Below are 21,418 nucleotides of genomic sequence, written 5' to 3'. Positions count from 1 at the left end.
ACCTGCCTGTCTCCCCATTGGACTGTGAGCTCCTTGACTGTTTTCAACTATCTGTCTTCCATCTAGCCCAGAGCCTGGTACACAGATGTCATCAATAAATATATACTGAATTACTTAATTTCTTCTTTCTACTTTTCTCTATTTCCCAAATTTCGATGAGCATGTGACTTTTGCAAGAATAAAAAAGACATCTGACAACAGAGTGGTAGGTGAAGGGGTAAAGGCTGAGCTAGGTGACAGGGGGATGATGAATGGACAGATGGGGTGTAAGTGGCAGTAACCCAGGTTTAGACAAAGAGCCAGGAGATGAGGCTTCAGGCTGTGTCATTATGTCACAGACACAGGATCTGAACACAGAAAGGCAGCTGTTTGTTACCTATTGGCACAGTGGAGACAGAACCCAGGTCTAAAATAGTGTTCTTCCTATGAAACTGTCTCACAACTTTGAAGACGTAGTTTTTTGCAGCTTGGAGAAAAGAAAAAGTTGAACAGAAAGAATGGGTAATCAAGTAGATTGAGCAACTGAGAAACGATGTTGCTGATATCCAGCACAGAGCTGAGGTGTGGGTCACATGGATAGATTGTGATGGGAGCTATCAGGTGAAGATGCTCAGTAGACAGCTGGATATCCATGATGAAGTCCAGACTGCATGACAGGATCAAGTGAAGAGAGGTGACTTAGAAAGGCAATGGTCTTTCAGCTGAGAAGCTACAAAAAGTGGCCTTCTAGACTCTGTCTGTATTCCCACTAAAGGCAGCACCCTCCGCTGTAGGACAACTCTGTTAGGGAGCTCCTTCCTGCAGCTACCCCTCGATTCCTTGCTTTGCCACTGAATGAATCTCACCCCCTCTCATACAAAACCATTCTTGTGCCTAAATGTAGCGTCTCCTCTTTAGGCAAGATGCTTTTATTGTCTTCAGCTTTTTCTCATAGCACAGGGCTCTAGTTCCTTTTGTGACCCTTACTGCCTCATCTGCACAGATTCTGCACTTAGAATGTGGTGTCTGCAACTGCCCTCAGTGTTCAGACAGGGTCTTACTGTTACTGGGGACAGCAACTACTTTTGTTCACTCTGGTCACAGATTTATACTAATGTGGTCAATAGCAAACCACTTCTTGGGCAGCCAAATCTTGTTAAGGGTCTCTTAGTAGCCCTAACTCCTCCGCCTATGCTGGCACTAAGAGGCCTGTTCTCTTGCTTCATATAAGCAGATGAGCCCCTGCCCCATGTTACACAAGCTGACAAACTATGGGTACTCTTGGCAAGGCACAGTTAGCACTTGCCTCTCAGGGTATTGCAACTGGGCCTGAAAGGGGAGATGATGATGGGCATATAGTTCCAAGTTCAAAACAGTAGTTAAGGATTTCCTAAGGCACTTGGAGAGTCTGACCTGACTTTCAAGGCTGCTCCCAGGGGTGAAAATCTGCAGAGGACTTTACCTCTGGGATTTAATAAGCTTTTCCTGGTCCCAAAGGACAGAGGGAAAGTCCTTCCCTCTCTTCGTATAGAATTTCCACCCCAAGTAGCAGTCCTTCTTTGGAGGAAATTAACTAAGAATCCCAGAGAGACAAACTATTCTTGCTATCAAATATTTCCGGTTCTTCCCTTTCGAGGCACCCAGTAGGATTACTCTTCTTGGTGTGGCTTGATTGGATGGGAATATGGGATTAGGTTTGGTCCATGAACGGTGGAAGGGAACAGTTCCACTTCCAGGCTGAATATCTAACTTCAGGTGCAAGACCTTCCTGGGCATTCTCTTTTTCCTTTGGCAAGCAATCAGCAATATCTTGATGGTGGCTGCTCTGTCAGTTGGGGTCCCTGAGTCCCTGATATGAGAAGAGCTCCCCTGTTGTCCCATGATGGACATGGAGTGTAAGATAAAAATCAATTTTTGTTGTTTAAACTACTAAAATTTTGGGTTGTTCCTACAGCATATTCTAGTTGATTCTGACTGATACACAGATAGTTATATATTAAATGGAAACTTAGAAACCATTTAGTCCAATGTTTTAATATCACAGAGGAAAACTGAGGTTCAATGAGGGAAGTGCTAGCCCAAGATCATTCAGTCAGTGAATGTTGGAGCTAGGATCAGAACCCATGTCTCCTCTCAGTCCGGTGAGCTTAGTGCTCTTACTCAAGACATAGAGAATATTTGCCACTAGGTGGGACCTGCCACACTGAATAATCTCAAGACACTTTAGTCAATTCACCAACAAGGGACTACATGATGCTAGAAAAGTGCACAAAACTGAGAATCAGAAAACCAGGTTTTCCAGTCCCAGTCCTGCCACTAAAGCTACTAAACGACCTTGTGTTCAACTCTGTCAGTTTTCACTTTTGATGCTAACTCAATCTGAGACCAAAGGTAAACCATATCCCACCTCTGGGCTCTAGTTTCCCCAGCAGTAAAATGAATCAGATGATCTAGGGTTCAATGATTTAAAAATTATGCATCGTAACAGAGACTCTACAGACTGCTCTGGGGGAAGGGATGGGCCAAGGAGACAGGGCTATGGTGCATCTCCTCTTCAACCAGAACAGCTCTATTTTTATCTGACTTCTTTGTTTATTTTGGTAATTTTTCTAATCGCTGGACTTAATCATTTCTAAGGTTCCCGTCAGCTCTGAGACTCATATTTTAGTTCTTGGATTCTGCCGAGTATCTCCTAAGTTACAACTCTGCAGTTGAGAGAAGCAAAAGATTTAGCCCTGTTTCCAGAGAGTTTAAAGTTTGGTTGAGAAGATAAGATTAAGATGGAGACTTTTTGGCTCAGACCCTACAGCAGATTGTCTGGAGTGTGTACTGAGCAGGAGAGGAATTGATTCTAGAATGGTTCTAGAGGAATGATGATGAGATAGAATTGCCTGATGGGGCTGCAGAGTACATGAGGCCTGGAGGAAACACAGCTTGGCTTAAAGATTGTGTCTGGGTAGCCCTTCTCCTATGTAAAGGAGCTGGGAGGCCCATCACCTCAAAAACTGAATTCAGAAGTAGGCCAGGCCTCTTCTTGACAGAGGCAGCTTGCTGTTCTTAATGAGACTGGAGGTTGGATTTTTTTTTTTGCATGGGCAGGCACCGAGAATCGAACCTGGGTCTCTTGCATGGCCGGCGAGAACCCTGCCTGCTGAGCCACTGTGGCCCACCCTGGGTTATTTTAATAGACAATAATCACTTCAGGAGAAGGGTCCTTTTGGTGTGGAGCCTGACATAATTTAATGAGTGAAAGATTAAATGGTGCATGCAGAGTCCACAGGCCTACTTTCTTGGAGACTTACCTTGGCTTCAGAAGTCCTTAGTAGTTTCATCACCTCCCCTTCTCGGGCATAATCCAAGGGTGTATGCCCCATTTCATTCCTCTGCAGGGGGTTGGCTCCTGGCAGGAAGAGAGGAATAGTCAGAGGCTCCATGAATGATTCCCTTGAGGTGGTGTGGGGCCCCAATTTCAGTGTGAAGAATCTGTTTGAATCCATGAAAACATGGAACAACAAAAACCCAAGAGATTGCAGAATGATGGGAAAACACATTAAGCTCTACTCTGAGGGGAGAGTTCTTATTCCTCTCTGACACAGAGTTCAGGATATTGGGGTTCATACATGTGTAGACATACTACCCACATGGAAAGATACTACACACACATGTAGATGTGCCATATATACATACAAATACAAATATACCAAATACATAGATTAATATAACCCAGCACAAATACATGTGAACACAGAAATTTTCTTTTTAATGTGTCTCCCTACATATATATGTATTTCTATGTGCATACATAGACACACACAAAGGCAGATATGTAATATGTATATCATAGGGAATTTTGTTCACAACATTATGTCCCCCTTGGGGGGGGTGCATGGGCTAGGAATAGAAGCCAGGTCTCCTGCATGGCAGGTGAGAATTCTATCACTGAATTACCTGTGTACCCTGAAATTTATATATATATATTCATTAGAGTGCCCGACTTTACAAACATATTTATATACAAACATTCATTCACTAAGTCAGATAAAAGAGTTCTTTTCTAAAGCACAGATACCCCAAATAACAATTAAAAGGTCTCTTCTTTTGCTCCTTTCTCTCCTTTAATGCTCTTTTACCTCTGGATACTTCTGCCTGCCAGAGTCAACTGAGTTCCCTGGAATGGTGTGAGAATCACCAGTAACCTGACTCTGCTAGTCTCACAGTGTAATGCTAACTGTGAGCAAGTGAGAGAGAGAGAGAGAAGGAGAGAATGTGTGTGTTTAGTGGTCTTTCAATCATCAGTTCCTCTGATTTGATGCAAGAACTTTGACTATGATAAAAAGAAGAGGCTGTGTATCCACCATCTCTCACTTACATGCCTACAGCTGATAAGCCTACATTAAGTGTCTACTTGGTACAAAGCTTTGAAGTCATGGAGAAAAAGCTACTCTGCTCCTCCTCGATGTTAGAATCTCTGTCCCAAAGTCCAGGTCTGAGCACCTTGCTTTCCTCTTCAAAAACCACCCATTCTATGTATGGTCTCCTTTAGGAAATGCTTATAAGAAAACAGGGGCCTAGACTGTAAGCTGTTATAGCAGACATAGTTAGTCCGGAATGGTATTATTTCTGGATTCTGAGAGGCTGTTTTATATATCTATAACCTGGCATTTAGAGATAAGAATGAAGCCTATCAAGCTGGGATTAAGGTAATTCAGAACACACAGGTAAGGAAGACATTGTCTAAATTTTACAATCACACCTACTCTTTGAGACCAAATGAAGATTTATTTTGTCTGGAACTTAATTTTCTGTAGCACATACTCTAACTCAACCTGTCTGGATAGCTCATTTGAACAAACTGAAACACAGGGAGCTCAGAATAAGAATGAGGGCCTTTAATCCTGTATAGTTTAATGTAATACCTAGATACATCCTAGAATACAGTAAGCAGATAATCGGAAAGTATTGGGAAAGTCCCTTGAGGGATGGGAGAAAAAATATGGAACTATTAAACTTTACCATCAGGGTACTGATACTGTCAAACATTAGGGACACCCGAATTAATAGGCCAAGCCTTTGATCTTGAGGTTAACTCTTGTAAAGCTTAATGTATGTAGTAGAGAAGCTCAGCCTATCTATAGGTATGCCTAAGAGTTACTTCTGGAGAACCTTTTGTTGCTCATATGTGGCCCTACTCTCTCTAAACCCAACTCTGTAAATGAAATCATTTGCCCTCTCCCTTACATGGGACATAACATCCAGGGGTGAAAGTTTCCTTGGTGGTGTAGGAGATGACTTTCAGGGATGAGGCTGCCTCTGGCACCGTGGGATCAACAATTCCATCCTGACCAAAAGGGGGAATAGTAGTGTAACTTTTAATAAAATATCAGTGGCAGAGAGAGTTCAAATAGAGTCAGAGGCTACTCTGGAGGTCACTTTTACTCAAGCTTCAGTTAGACACTGCTACCTATCATAACTTGCCAAACTCCAACCAAAACCATTTCTGCCAATCCTAAAGAACACAGACGGCATTATATAAGATTCTACAAAGGTTCCATGCACTAGGGTAATTTTCCAGAAACCTATACCCTCCAGATGGGTGCCTGGACTACGTAAGTCCTGAAACCTAGAGGGGCCAGCCTCTCTAGAACACCAGCTAGTTCCATCTCCCTACCCCATATTACTGACAGCTACTTCCAACACGAAAAAGTTATAATGGACATAACCCAAATACCCCTAAAGAGTGGGATAGAAAGAGCAAAGGTGATAGTGGAGTTATACAGAGAAGGTAGGGTTTAACAAACGAATATGATTGCTGAATCATTAAATTGATATTTCTTTTAGTCTCCAAAATTTTAGAGCAGCTAGAAGTAAAATCTTAAAATTATGGAATCGTAACCCATACCAAACTCTGAAATCTGTTCTACAACAGAATTTTGTGCTGTGCTTTGAAATGTATTGCTTTTTTGTATATATGTTATTTTTCACAAAAAAGAAAAATAAAGTCAACTATGATGATAAAAAACTATTCATTCCTTCTAACCTCCTATATTCTGGAGCAGTTAGAAGGAAAAATCTGAGAGGATGGTATCGTAGCCCATGACAAACTCTGGGATCTGTCCTGTAACAATTTGTTGAAGAGTGCTCTGAAAATTATTGCTTTTTTCTTTCTTGCTTTGCATATATGTTATATTATACAATAAAAAGTTAAAAAAACAAAAACCACCCATTCTATTCAGTTTGGCAAATGCTGAATGAATAGGGCCTGGGGTCACAGAAGAATCAGATCTGGCCCTGTCCCAAAGGTACTCGTATCCTGGGAAGAAGACAGAAACACAAGAAGAAAGCTGTGCCTTGTGCACAGCATGTGCTCAATAAATGTGTTAAATGGAACATTAGTCAATTAGTCAATTGGCCTTCTTTCTTACTAGGGAAGTGTTTAGAAGTAAAGAAGGGTTAAGACTTCAGTTGCTGCCAAAGGAATGTAATAGGCTGGCTGGAGAAACTGAACACACAAACTGAACATGACCTGGCTGAGTAGGTGCCCCAACACCATTTGTTGATAGGCAATAGAAATCAGTTTCTCAATCAGAGTCTGTGGGACAATTTTTACGAGGATACAAAACTGTTCCTATTGAAGGTCTCTGCTCCTTAAAAAAAACTATAGGCTTAACAATAGTAAACATTCATTAAGTATTTACATGCAGCCGTCTCCCTGAGCTGCAAAGGAAGAAGCTAAACCTCCACGTATGTGAGGGAGGAAGAGGAGGAACAGGCAGTAGGAAGTAGGAAGTACAATCCAGGCAAAGGAAACTTTTATTATCAATAAGGAAAAATTAATGCTCTTATACACAATCATATTTTCTAATAAGAATTTAGTACACAATATTGATATGTAATATACTATTTTTTATGAGATATAATTCATAAGCCATAAAATTCAGCCTTTTAAAGTATACAGCTCAGAGGTTTTTAATGTATTTAGGTTGTACAACCATCACTATTATGTTAATTCCAGAATATATTCATTATGCCAAAAAGAAGCCTAATACCCATAATCAGTCATTTCCCATTCTCCTTTGTCCCAGCTCCCAACAATCAATAATCTACTCTCAGTTTCTATAGTTACTTACTGCAGCCATTTCATAAAAATGCAATATGTGGACTTTTGTGTCTGGCTTCTTACACTTAGTATAATATTTTTGAGGTTTATCCATGCTGTAGTGGGTATCAGTACTTCATTCCCTTTTATTGCCTAATATTCCATTGTATGGCTATACTACAAGTTTGTTTATTCACTTATCAGTTGATGGAAATTTGAGTTCTTTCTACTTTTTGGCTATTCTGAATAATGCTGCTATGAATATTCATGTACAAGTTTTTTATGTGGATGTATGTTTTTATTTCTTGTGGGTATGTATCTAGGAGTGGAATTGCTAGGTCATACGGTAACTATGTTTAACCTTCTGAGGAACTGCCACACTGTTTTCCAAAGTGGCCACATTTTACATTCCTGCCAGTAGTGTATGAAGGTTCCAATCTCTACACATCCTCATATATATTGTTAGCCATCCTAGAGGTGTGAAAGGCATTTCATTGTGGTTTTGATTTGCACTTCCCTAATGATCAGTGATGTTGAGCAACTTTTCACATGCTTATTGGCCACCTGCCTATCTTTGGAGAAATGTCTATTCGAGTCCTTTGCCCTTTTTAAACTGGGTTATCTGTCTTTTTATTGTTGAGTTGTAGAGCTTTTTCATCTTCTGGATACTAAACCCTTATCAGATATGTGATTTTCAAATATTTTCCTTCACTCTGTGGGTTGTCTTTTCACTTTCTTGATTGTGCCCTTTGAAGCATGCTATTTTATTTTTGCATGGGCAGGCACCGGTAATTGAACCTGGGTCTCCGGCATGGCAAGCGAGAATTCTGCCACTGAGCCATCATAGCACTGCCTGCTATTTGTTTTTTAAAAACTGTTCTCAGCCATTTAACAAATATATATTAAGCGCCTACCATATCCTGGACCCTACATTGGGCATTGGGGATCCAATAGAAAACAAGTCATTCTCATGGAGCTCACAGTCTAGAGGGGAGGTAGATAAGAGAATACTCATATAAAATCACATAAATAAATGTAAAGGTAGAACCTGATAAGTTCCTTGAAGAAATAATTCATGGGGCTGTGGAAGACATGACATGGGACAAAGCAAATGTAAAATAACCTTCCATGCAGACCCTATCTCTTCTTATCCTGCTTTCCATCTCAGGGACAAGGTGTCCCTACTTGCCTTTGAGGTGAATGGTACAATCTCATCAGATGCTCTGGAGCCAATGTTTCCCCAAATCCTCTGAGATTACCTGTCATTGAGGCTTCCTTTCCTTTCCTTTTTTTTTTACTTTTCTGTATCTTCAATCTCTCTTCTTCACTGGCTCTTTACTCTTGCTTCAAATAGATTCTTTTTTATTTTTCATGCTAAAAAACTTTCCTTTAAGTCTGCTTTCCCCTCAAATTTATTCACTTTATCACTAACTTCCTTGAGAATTGTTTATTGGTAGGCTCCTATTTACTTCTTTACTATCTTTAGCTCCTATTTACTTCTCAATCCACTCAACCTGGCTTCCACTCCCTTCTCTCCATTTGAATATGCTGTGGAAAATGCCTTCAATTATTTTTCAATGTCTTGATTGCCTGAAAAAGCCATTGATTAGGTCTCTCTTTTATATTACTTGACCTCTTGCAGCAGCTGATTCCCTGGCTACTCCTTCCTTTGAGTTCTATGATACCATACACTCCAGGTTTTCTTCCTACTTCTCTGCTTCTTGCAGACTCCTCTTCATCTGTCTGCCCCTTGAGTGTAGGTGCTACCTAGAGTTCAACCTCTGGCCTCTATTTTGGCTCCAGAGATAATTTTATCCACTTCTGTGGCTTCTTTTACCACATATGGACTGATGACTCCCAAATCCCTGTCTCCTGCCCATACCCTCTGTGCTCTTGACCTGTAAAATATAGGTATCTGCTAGCTAAACCTCAACATCTGATGGCTCATATATAGCCCTTACTCAACATATCCTGAACCAAAACTCATCACCAGCACTCATCATGATCTTCCTGAGTCCTTGTCTCAAACAACTAGACTGCCACCTAATACCTAGACATCTACATCCTCTTCATTCTCAACACTGTGGCTCTAGTTTAGGCTGTCACTGTATTCTATCTAGATCACTTTAATCGTCTTTTTTGGTTAAAGGAGTTTTATTGTGAGGCTATGCACAGGGGGGCTGATGATTAAAATGGCGACAGCACTGAGCAGGGGAAGGAGTATAGCTTACATAGGATGGTTGGCCTGGGTAAGGAAAAGAAGGTGGGTTTTCATTGTCTAACTTGGGAGCAAGAAATTGACAGGCTAAGTAGGGAGTTATCACAAGCTTGTAGCTGCCGGGGTTGTAACTGCTGGGGGGGGGGGGGGGGGATGTTGGATAAGGGGAGCTATTGCAGGAATGCAGCTGCCAGAGGAGGATGCAAGGACACTCATGTGACTGCTGTGTGGGCTGGGGCAGGTTTGGTTTTGCAAGGGGCCTCCTAGAAGTTATGGAAGGGGGGAGTTGGCCTAACATTCCAGCCTTTTCCCTTTAGTTTTCTTGAGAATCTGAAGGGTGAAGGTCTGTTTTCTGTATCTGCTTCTGGCTGCTGGTGGTGGTGGTGGTGGGGCATAGAGCTGTCCCTACATTTCAAAAGGGCAATGGCTGGTACTGATGTTCCTGCTGGAGGAGTAATACGCTGCTGATAGTCTGATTTGTTATTGTTCGGATAGTTCTGCGAATAAAATTGGTTAAGAGTTTTAAGAGACAGGGCCTAAAAACAAGGAGGGATATCTGGGCAACCGACTGTTTAACTGCTTCAAAGCTGAAAAGGGGCACAGTCATCAAGGGGCAAAGGGATGATAAAATGAAACTGGTTGTTGTTCTTGGAGAGTCCAGCATCTCTGCATTTCAGAGCTTCTCTGCCATTGGAATAATCTGGTGGTACGTTAATAGTTTTCTAATCAACATATCTAAGCACCTACTTATGTGTAATGTGTGAAAGGTTTCTTATTATTTGCTCTTGAGGAGCTCTTAATCAAAGGGGACAGACAAAGACAGATAATTACAGAGCTAGGTAATGGCAATGATAATGGTAATCATAGCTGCCTGCATTTCCTGAGCACTTATGTGCCAGGCATTGTGCTCTGTTCTTAATATACACTATATTATTTAACCCTCACAACTGCCCCGAGGGGTAGGAATTAAAATTCCCATGTTGAGATATGGAAACTGAGCTCAGAGAATGAAATGAGTAGCTCAAGGCTACAAAGTAGTTATATGCTTGTACCAAATTTTCCTAATTCCAATTCTCTACCCTCCCGCTACGGTAGCCATGACACACCCCTGCTGAAAAGCCCTTCAGTGGCTTTTTGCTGCTAACAGGACAAAGGGCAAACTCCTTACTAAGAAGGGTGTCTGTGGTCTTCCTAACTACTGGGTAACTCCTTAGAGGCTCAGAACCTTTTTTCATTAAATTCTGTTGGCATTTCCTGGACCCTTTATATCTGTATACAGGATAACAGGAGATTGGCAAAGCTGGTGAAGTTTTCTTTTTTGTATTTCTTGACCTTTCTCTAGCAAATAACATTTTGGACATTCTCTCTCTTGAGTTCCACAAAACCACCTGTCAGGTTTTCCTCTTACTCCGGTGACCATTCTTTCTCTGTCTTTTGCAGGTTTCTCTTCTTGTCTTTAAGAGTATACACTATCTAGAGTTTGAGTCTAGACATAGATTCCAGCTCTTCAGGAGCTAATGGGGGAGAGAGATGAATACACAGCTATATACAAGCCAAGTGTGACCAGTGTGCTGAAAGAGGGGCAGACAAGCATCACTGAGGGGGTTCAGGAAGGTACAGCATGCTAAACAGCTTGTTTGCCTGGCCGAGGCTTTCAGTTTGACCTCTGCTCTGTCTGGTGCTTAGCACTGAGGGAGTTCCGCAAGGGTCGAGGTGCCTGTGGAAGACAGCATCTTCCCTTTCTCCCAAAGCTTCTGGGGAAGAATAGACAGCCAGGGCAGAACGGGAGCCACAATTAAGTGGTGAAAAGACCTCTCCTTTCTTAGACAGCCTCAAAGGGTTCTCTATCACTGGATATGGGCTGGAGGAAGGGGAGATGAGGAACAGACCTCTGACAGAGAGAAATAAAAGGAAAAGCAAGGGGAAAAGAAAGGAGAAATAGATAGAGAAGAAAGAAAGAAATGGGAAGAGAGAAGGGGTGGGGGAAGAGGAAGAGAAGGTAAGAGACTAAGATAGTAAAAGAGAATGGAGGTTAGCTGCTTCAAACTAGTGCTGTCAGTGATCTATATTTGCTTACAGAATGAAAAATGTGTGCCATAAACATTGGCCACTAAGTAATTTCTAGCAGGAGTCATGTCACGTCTCATAAAGAATGGCATGGGGACAGGTAGGGCATCTCTGTGCCTGGGCCAGCCAGCACAGAGGCACCTTTTAAAGCAGTGGTGGGTCAATCTCCAGCTCAGAAGGCTCCAGCTCAGGCCCTGACACAACCATTCAAGAAAGGGGAAGTCAGCCAGGCTCTGCAAGGTTCTGGAGCCTCTGGGCGGCACGTCCGCTCTCGTTTTAGGAAGGATGAGGCAGGGGCTCTATGGATAATGTCCATCTAATATTAGTCCCCCAACCCCCAACTCTCACTCTGACTTGACTAATTGCTGTAATAATTGATAGAACCTGACTTCTACAACTGATCGATTTCACCTCCAGGACCAACGGCCACAAACCATTACACTCCAATAAATAACCATGCTGGCCCTCACTCGCCTGCCTTCTCTGGGGGCATCAGGATGGCCCATGCCCCGGCCTGACCTCCCCTTGCCTCCCACCCAGGGCCCCTCCAGGCCTAGCAGCTGGTCTAGAGGGTCAGGCCTCTCAGAGCAAGAGAGGGGCTGGGTGGAGGTGGGGAGTGCTAATCGCAGGCCATCCGTCACCTCCCACTGGTTGTCTGGGGCTGAGGCAAACACCTGGAGCACCCCAGGCAGTATGGTCTAGTTCCCCTCCCCTCCTGCCCCCATTCCAGATTAGTGTATCCCAGCTTATAATATTTGATAAATAGCAGACTGGCTTCCTGGCAGCACGGCTGCGGCTGTGGCTGCCTGCTACAGCTGTGGAAGGTCACTCATTGGGGAAATATGTTTCTGTCAGTGGTATTGAAAAAAGTTTAGTGGAGTGACAGGCCTCAATTTTTCAAATTTTATTAACTCCATCCTCTTAACCATTTGTCTTGAATTCCTTCAGATTCTGGGGATCTGTCAATAGGGCTTGGGCCAGGAAACTAGGGTGGGGGTCATGAGGCTGGTCCCGGTTGATGCCATGTGGCTAGCTGGAGCTCATCACTCAGGGCAGAGAAAGGTGGTAGAGATGGTGTTGGTGGGAGAGAAGGCCTGGCCCACCTGCACCCAGAGAGCCTGCTGCTGTTTTAAGGCTCAGCACCAGCCTTTGAATGACACATCATTTATACTCTAAGTGGAAAAAGAGCTTAATGGTGAGCTCTTCCAATTTCTTAACGAGATTCTTCTACTACAACAGGTGGTCACCTTGGCTTCCCTGAACATCCCTAGTACAGCTCTGACTCATGCCCTTGAAGGGTTCCCCTACTAAACTGAGGGCAGTTCCTTCTTATTCTGAGCCCCAACTTCTCCCTCCAACTGCACTCTCATCCTGGTTTTCCTGCAAACACCTGTTCATCTATTAAGACTGAGTCCATGCTTCTTCTAGAAACCCTTTCTTGTTTCCCGCCCAACCCAGGTTAGGTATCCTCCTTTGTGTTCCCACAGGCCTTTCTGCTTCTAACTTACTGCACTGATCACTATGCCTTAAAACTGCCTATCTCCCTCCACATCTGGAAGTTCTTAGAAGTCAGGGTCTATGTCTGATCTTCTGCTATAATCTTGAAACCCAGCACAGGACAAGGCACAGAAAAGGTGCTTAATAAATATTTGCCAAATGAATGAACAATCATCTCTCCAGGGTGCTATCACACCCTGTAAAAGCCATACAGTACATGGCTGTACTTTCTGACCCAGAATGACAGCAAGTCCATGACCTTGTCCCTTGCTTCTGCAGGCCAAAGCCACTTATCTCTTTGCTGGCCCTAGAATACTCTGGCTGGCAGAGTTTGAAAGTCAAGTCAGGCCCCAACACACTTCTCTGCTCTGTAGCTGGAAAACTGGGGAGGAAAGAGCTGAAGAGAGAAACTCATTTGCCCTGCCTGGGGAGAATTCTAAAAATTACAGAGGCATCTGGAGGGAGTGGGGATGTTCATATCTCTGTGCTGGCAGAAGAACTCACAAGCTCTGGGAGTGGAGTTGTAGGGGGTGGGGAGGAAGCTTGTCATTTCCTCCTCCCTTGCCACTACCCTATCTTGGCCCTCTGTGCCCACCTCTGTGAATATTAATGAAGATAATGTATATGAAGGCTATGAAAAAAAGTCAATTGCAAATGCCCTATACAAAAGTGTTACAGTGTTAAAAGAATTAACAGCTGGGGAGTCTGGGTTACTGGCTATGTGATCTGGGGCACTTTGCTTTACTTTTATGGGGGTAACAGTAGTTGCCCTTCCTACCTCTAGAAGTTTTGTGAGGTCTGAATAAGAATAAAAGTTTGAAAACGACTTGAAAAGAGGACAAGCTGTACAATATTCCTTGTAACAACTTATACATTCACTCTTTCCATTTTTACTGCCAGTTCCTTTACCATCTTCATCTTGATTTTTATCATTTCAGCAGTCTTTATTATGGAAGTGTTTTTTTTGTTGTTCAGTATAGGGGAAATCTTTCCCATGATCACAGATGTCAATGTGGATATATCAATTCTTTTTGATTGTTGGCTCCCCCTCAATGGAAGTATTCAAAGAAAGACAGATGACTACATCGGTGAAGCTATGTACCTTCTTTGTCCCATAATCATCTCCACACTGTTGTTTGAGCAGCTCCACATGCCTGAAACCCTGCTCCTTGTCTCTGGTTATCTTGATCCTACCCATTCTCCAAGGCCCAGTTCTGATGCTTCCCTCCCCAGGTAAGTCTTTCCCAACTCCTCCAGCTCTCAATGCTCTTCTCCCTGGGCTCCTGTTGTCCTCCTTTTTTACTCCTGTTCTTGGCCCTCAGCCTCAGAAGGTATTATCTTGCCGTTTTCATGTCTCTGTTTAATCTTCACAGCTCCTTATGTCAAAGACTGACTGAATTCCCTCTGCATTCCCAGAGGCTGAGTGTGTGAGAGAGAAGACTTGTCCAGAATGCTGCAGGAAGTGCAGCAGAACTGGGAATAGAGCCCTGGTCTCCCAATATTGTATCCTGAGCTCTTTCCATAAATGGCATCACTGGGCAGTATTTGGCATATGTCTGCATGCTGCATGTGCACCTGCTGATATGTCTTCCTCATAAACAAGAGGACATACTATGTGCTATACCCTGTGCTGACTACTTCTGGGTATTTACTTCTTTTTTTTTTTTAACTTTTTTTATTAATTAAAAAAATTAACATACAAAACATTAAGATATCATTCCATTCTACACATACAATCAGCAATTCTTAATATCATCACATAGTTGCATATTCATCATTTCTTAGAACATTTGCATCGATTTAGAAAAAGAAATAAAAAGACAACAGAAAAAGAAATAAAATGATAACAGAGAAAAAAAAAAGACTATACATACCATACCCCTTACCCCTTGCTTTCATTTGGTATTTACTTCTTAATAACAGTTTGGTGAAGAAGGGAAAAGAGGAATTATTTTTTCTATTTTACAGATGACTTAACTGAGTCTGGGGGGTGGGAAAGTAAGGGGAAAGGAAATAGGCTAACGTTTCTTGGGTATAGGCCTTTTTATACAGTGTCTGAATTAATCACCATATAGACTTGAAGAAAATAGAGGCCCAGAGAGCTGCTGAATTTGCCCATGGTCACCCAGCAGGTATATAGTAAAGCTGGGATCCTTTGTATAAATTTGAAATTTTACACAACAAAAATTTTTTTTGTTTTTTTTTTGTCTTTAAAAAAAGATGCCAGGCCTGGTGTCCTACCACACTCCAAAGGCCTGATGGCTCAAAAAGAGGAAAAAAATTATCTCGCCTCTTCCTTTCCAGTGTGTTCAGATGCTCCAAAGTTAATATAAGGATATCTCTAGTAGTAGGTTTTAGAAAGACAGTTTTGCAGAAAGGGTAGAAAAAGGTGTTCCCTTTTCTCATATTTAGGACTTACCTGTCTGGGGCCAGATGAATGGTGACCCACATTAAGTGACCTGCACAGAAGGACATCTGGAGGTCCTAACACGCTCCTTACAACCCCCAGTGGCTATCATCAGATGGATCCTTTGCCTTCAGGGAGGTAGATTCTAAAATTTAGGGAACAGAGGGCCGTGGCCTCAAGGCTGGATTTAGCCATTCCATTAAAACTCACCGAGCACTGAGTAGGCCAGAGGCTGGGCAGAGTGGTGAGAGAGTGACAGGGACAGAAACAATGACAATATAATGTGCTAAGTGTCAAGTGTAGTGGGGAATGAGGATGCTGACTCCCCAACACAAGTGAGTCCACATAGTATACCTGTGAAGATGGGACACCTCAGAATCAGCTGGAGAGAAGTAAAAAGTGCCATACTAAGAAAGCACTAAACCATGTTACAGAGTCTTGGAAGGCAGGAGAAGCCTGGAAAAATGAGAGTTATGGCCCAAGGTCACAAAGATTGCAATAGCAGAACCTGAGCTAGAATGCAGGACTTCCAGTCCCGGGTTCTTTTTACCTGATGTGCTGTTTCTGGACACCTCCCTTAGCTCTCATTTCTAGCACTGACTGGAAGGCTCAGTCACAGCTATCACTATTCTCTTTAGTGGTGTCAAACTCTTCTTTGCCCACCATTCAGACTCTTCATTCTGCAAGGCCGCCCAGTTTCATTTGCCCTGTTCTGAAGCTTTTCCAGACACTCTAGCCTACATGGACTACTTCGTCTTTTGAAGCCCAGATTTATTTGATCACATACTTTTCACATGTATACGTCTTTTTTTCAGAATCAGATATATTATTAAAGGGATGTTTTGTGACTGCCTAGAAAAGAAAATGCTGATGATCATTAGACACTAGAATAGGGTCATAGAAGCTAAGTCATGCCAGACTAACCTCATTTCCTTTCTACCTTGTCAGGATTCCCTGTTTTCTCAAACAGGTGGATTGAGGCTAAGTGTGGACTCTATCAGACATTTGATGGGATGTTTTAGGACAACCCTGTGGACATAATGGAGAAATGCGGCTGAATGCCAGTACAATTTGAAGGTTATTAAGTAACTGGTGGGCTAATCAGACCCAGGGGAGTGAGGGGGAACTGATGGGTCAGAGATGACCTGGAAGGATGTTTCCAGGGGCAACAAATAGGCTTCGTCCTGCCAGTATGTTTATTCCTGACATGGATGTCACAGGTATGGACTGTTCATCAAATCTGCAGAAATCATTAGGGTGGGAAGGGCACCAAATACCCGTGATGGGGGGCTAACATTAAGACCTGAACAACTGAGCTGAAAATTAATGAACATAAATGGAAAATCATAAGTTTTGAAAGAGATACAAAGTGGAGACTGTTCTGAGAAGAGAGACTAAAACAGCAAAAGGTTCACATGCCACTAAAGAATAATGGTTTGAAGAACTGGAAGGTTAGGCTGGAGAAGACAGCTCAGGAGAACATCCCAGCCACTTTCAGGTATTAAATTCATGCTACATGAACCACAGGGTAAACCCTGGAAAGCATGTGGATTTCAGTTGAAAATAAGAAATTTTTAATGATCAGAACATCCAAAGATAGAATATGAGCAGCCTCAGGAATAGTTCCTTGGCACAGGAAGTGTCCAAGCACTGAATGGACAATCACTTGGTAGGTTTACTACTTACACATTAGTTTACAGATATTTTCTCAAGGTTAATTGTTAATTTGTGTTCATTCATTCAAATATCTTTTTTGAGAGAATTTATGTGCTAGGTAGGCACTGTGCTAGATGCTAGAGACACACAGGTGAATAGAAAGATAATGATCTTCCTCTCGATCCTGCTAGGAAGAGGCAGACAAATTTATTTCTATAGTATTGTGCACCTTGATTACAGGCCTCAGCCCAGGGAAGCCTGGCTTTAGCTTAGGTTTAGCCAAAGAGTTCCTGATGCTAAAAAATTCAAATACATAGCTTGTTACTAAAGGCCATAAACAGTTTGCTCAAGGTCAGATCATTTGTTTAACAACTATAGATGTGAGAACAGAAATGTACAATGAAACACAATTAGTGAATTTTTGTGCATGATGTTTTTGCACTTACAGCCTGAGTTTGGTCTTTGGATACACTTGTTTATGTACCTACAGATTGTCTTACAAGTGGCTGTGGTGTCAGGGTGAAGTGATTTAGCCAGCAGGGCTACCCAACTCTCTTTTCTTACCCATTCTATGGGGACTGCTTCAGCACAGACATAAACATACTCCTGCCGTTACCTTATTGCACTCGTCACATGGGGAGGCTAGAAGCCTTGATTCAGGGATATGATTGGATTTTAAATCCCAGTCTCACAGGATTTTAATTACTGGTCTGGGGCAGCAGGGATAGGCGCTGGCTGCCTTTGGATTGAGAAGGTCGATACACCAGTCCACAACATATTGAGCCACAATGCCTGCAGACTCTATTGCTCTATTTAATCATCTTTTGCAAAATTTACAGTGGAACAGGAGGGATCAATACAGAATTTATCACATTCTCTTGTAAATATGAGCCAGGAAAGAGTTCCAGGCAGTTTGTTACTGAGTGGGAGGGGACATGTCTGTGTACAGCTGGGCATTAGGAGATGAGACAAAATCCATACTTCTTGGCATAAGCTATAGATGCTTCAGCCAGTCCCTCTTAAGCATGAAGGAAGGTTCAATGGGAAGAACACCGATTCATTCATTCATTCAATCAACCAACCAACATTCTAAAGTAGCCATTTTATGCCAGATCTTGTATAGGCTCTCTAGGGACACAGAAATTCTGGCCTTGAGATCATCATCAGAGATACACTCCAATGGCTCTGCCATTTATTATTGGGGGACACCCTGGGGAAGTTAACAGCCTGGCACCTTTGTTTATGCATATGGAAATTATAGTTAATAGTCTACCTACCTTACAAAATTATTATTATTATTATTATTTTTTACAAAATTATTTTAAGGATTAAAAGAGAAAAAAGCCTTATTCAAAAGTAGGTACCCAATATATGATAGCTGGTACTATATTTACTATAATTACCATTATTAAGCATTCCTTCTTCAGTGGGTCTCATCAATGGTACATGTGCAGAGATGCAGTGCTGAGCAGGGAACCAACCATCCCACCTGCTTAGGAGACAGAGGGGATATGGGGTGGCCTTTCCAGGTTAGAGACCTGCCAGAACTATTGGCAGCAGAATCAGAGGAGCAGTGGGGAGAGGATAAGTAAGGAGGAGATCCATGTTAAGCTCTAATTTTTTGAAGCTTCAATTGCAATCTTTCAAACATTAAAATAATCACCTAAAATGACTGGGGGTGGGGTGGGGTGGGGACAGAGTGAGAAGTGATTCACTATGTATAGATAAGCCAAGGAAAGTAACACAGGAGAGACTACATGATTTGGATCTTAAAGGCTAAGTAGGAATCTGATAGATGGAGAAGTAGGGGAAGGACATTATAGGCAGAGATTGTGAAGGACAAAAGGTATGGAATCAGGAAAGAATACCATGCTAGGGAAAGACGAGCAGCAGTTCAGTGAGCCTATGGCAGAGTCAGTTCCTATCTTTCCAGGCCCATTTGGCTGCAGACATCTTTCTGGTGGGCCCACCAAGCTCTGATTCCAACCCTGAGGCAAGCCAGCATCCCCATCCCCTCTTGGAGGCAGGGTGGCAGAAGATTTATGCTATACTGCAGAGTGTTTTGCATGCTGGATTAGACATTCAGGCTTCCTTTATAGGCACTGGGAATTGCTAAAGGTTTTAAAGCAGGGGAGAAGCAGGGTTTCACATTTGGAGAGGAGCTGGAACCAGGGAGACCAGCAAGAAGGTGAGAAATGATGAAGATTGAACTAGAGTAGGAGGGATAGAGAGGAGAAAATAGACTTGAGAGAAAACTGTAAGAAAGAGGGTTTAGTGTAAAGCGAGGGAGACGTCATCAGACTTATTTATAATAGTTTCTTATCTGCATGACCAGATAGATGATAACGCCATTCACTAGACAGGGAATACAGAAGAAAATATGAGGGGAATTGGATTTGGATACATTGAACATGAGCTGTCTATAGAATATTAAGCATCAGCAGAGCTACTGGAGACACAGAAATACCTGGTTTGTTCTAAGGAAAATCCATAGGTCTGGTTAGAAATAAGGAGATACAAAAGACATGGAAATGGATGTTAAATATACTTCACATATAGAACTAGGTAAGGAAGAGAAATTCTGCCAAGGATTTCTGCTCAGTGCAAAACTAAGGTAGGGGGTTTCTAGAGGGGTGATAATGCTCTGAATAGCATGTGACATATTAGAAGTGTGGGGAAGCTCAGCTCATTTCATATTGGGCAAGCGTCCTGAAAGAATACCAGCCTTATTCTCTCAATCCCCTCTTTCCCCACAATCCAGCACAGACTCCTCCTAGAGATGGCAGCAGGCTCTGTGGCCACAAGGCAGCTAGGAGCAACTGTTAATGGGTTGGGAAAGGCTCTGGATAAAGCAGAGTTCAAAGTGGACTATAATAAGAGCCTAGGTCCCTGGGCTTCTCCCCTCCCCCCTCCTGCAAATGACAGCTGAGACTGAGGCAGTTGAGCCTGGGGTCTGGGTTGAATTTAGCAGTCATAATTATACTGCTGACGTCTGGGGCACAGCCACAGTCTCTGCAGAAGGCGGCAGCTTTTGTTCATGCACTAAAAACACATCTTCAAACATGCTAATCGCATGTCTGTTTCCATCTAACAACATTGGAGAGACGCTGAGGAAAGGGCACACAATGCCCACACATCTGGCTAATTCAGTTAAAAGGCCAATCAATCTTGATGGTTTGTCTATAAAATACCAACCACCCCAAAGGACTGAGCTGACCAGGTGTTTAAGCGTCTGTTGACCAATCCTAGCCTAATGTCCATAACAGTGAAAAAGAGTTATCAAGAGATGGCCTGTGCTTTCACTCACATGTCTATTCTTAAAGTCAAGTAAAGCCTTCTGCTTGGAAGAGAAGTACTGACACATTAAAGTGGTGGCTGTGCCAGGCTAACTGGATGAGGTATATTCAAATATAGGGACTCACTCTGACCTTAAGGAAGATAGGTGGTCTATTTACAATTGACTTTGAGAACACGCGCATAAATAAAAACCAATGAAATATTTTTGCTAACTGCACTTCTCAGTATGGAAAGAATCAGGAATGTGATGGAGGTTATCTTTTACTGTGATGTCAAATGCCACGGGCTAAGGTTTTTAGATGTTCTGGGCACAAGAACTATTCATTTGCTGATGTCTACTTTTCAACTTCCCACTGAGGCTGAAGGTCTTACTCATCTCCCTCATAAGACTGTTGCTTTAAAAAAAAAAAAAAGCTGCTGCCAACAAAGTTTGTGCTCCTTCCTTTATGCCCAACCATGGTCGCCAGGCAACGGTTACCAAAAATAAAAGAGGCAGGGGGAGATGAGGGACAAGGAGAGGACATGAAACAGACCACAGATACCAAGAAGACCCTTGCTGGTGCTGGTGTTTACATTTGTTCCTGAGTTCTCTTTTTTTTTTTTTAATTTTTATTAATAAAACCAATCAACGTACAATATATAAGCATTCTTTTTTTCCACCACATAGTTGTATATTCATCATATGATCATTTCCTAGAACATTTGCATCAATTCAAAAAAAGAAATGAAAAGAAAACAGAAAAAAATTCATTCATCTCATACCTTTACCCCTTTCACTGATCACTAGCATTTCAATCTACTAAATTTACTTTAACATTTGTTCCCCTATTATTCATATTTTTTATTAATTTTTTAAAAAAATATAACAACAAATGTAAACATTCTTAATTTATGATCATTCCGTTCTACATATATAATCAGTAATTCACAATATCATCACATAGTTGCTTATTCATCATGGTTATTTCTTAGAATATTTGCATTAATTCAGAAAAAGAAATAAAAAGACAACAGAAAAAAATTCATACATACCATACCCCCTACCCCTCCCATTCACTGATCACTAGCATTTCAATCTAAATTTATTTTAACATTTGTTCCCCCTATTATTTATTTTTATTCCATATGTTTTACTGAGTGCTCTTTCTTAATTCTAAACGGTTTGCCAGGATTGTCCCATGATAAATCAGACATATGGACT

General features: G+C 42.0%; 1 protein-coding gene across 2 annotated transcripts in view; it reads right to left on the bottom strand.

Moving 5' to 3' along the window:
• The window catches only part of CLPB (ClpB family mitochondrial disaggregase), a 183,437-nt gene that overhangs the window by 37,864 nt on the left and 124,155 nt on the right, over window positions 1-21,418 (bottom strand). For both annotated transcript variants that reach the window (XM_077113690.1, XM_077113691.1), the window contains one exon: window positions 3,282-3,379. In XM_077113690.1, coding sequence (XP_076969805.1) covers window positions 3,282-3,379 — 98 coding nt within the window. The remainder of the gene's footprint in view (window positions 1-3,281; window positions 3,380-21,418) is intronic.

The sequence above is a fragment of the Tamandua tetradactyla genome, chromosome 8, assembly GCF_023851605.1.
Source record: "Tamandua tetradactyla isolate mTamTet1 chromosome 8, mTamTet1.pri, whole genome shotgun sequence".
NCBI lineage: Eukaryota > Metazoa > Chordata > Mammalia > Pilosa > Myrmecophagidae > Tamandua > Tamandua tetradactyla.
The sequence above is the reverse complement of the archived record's forward strand: the minus strand, read 5'-3'. Positions and strand labels throughout refer to the sequence as shown.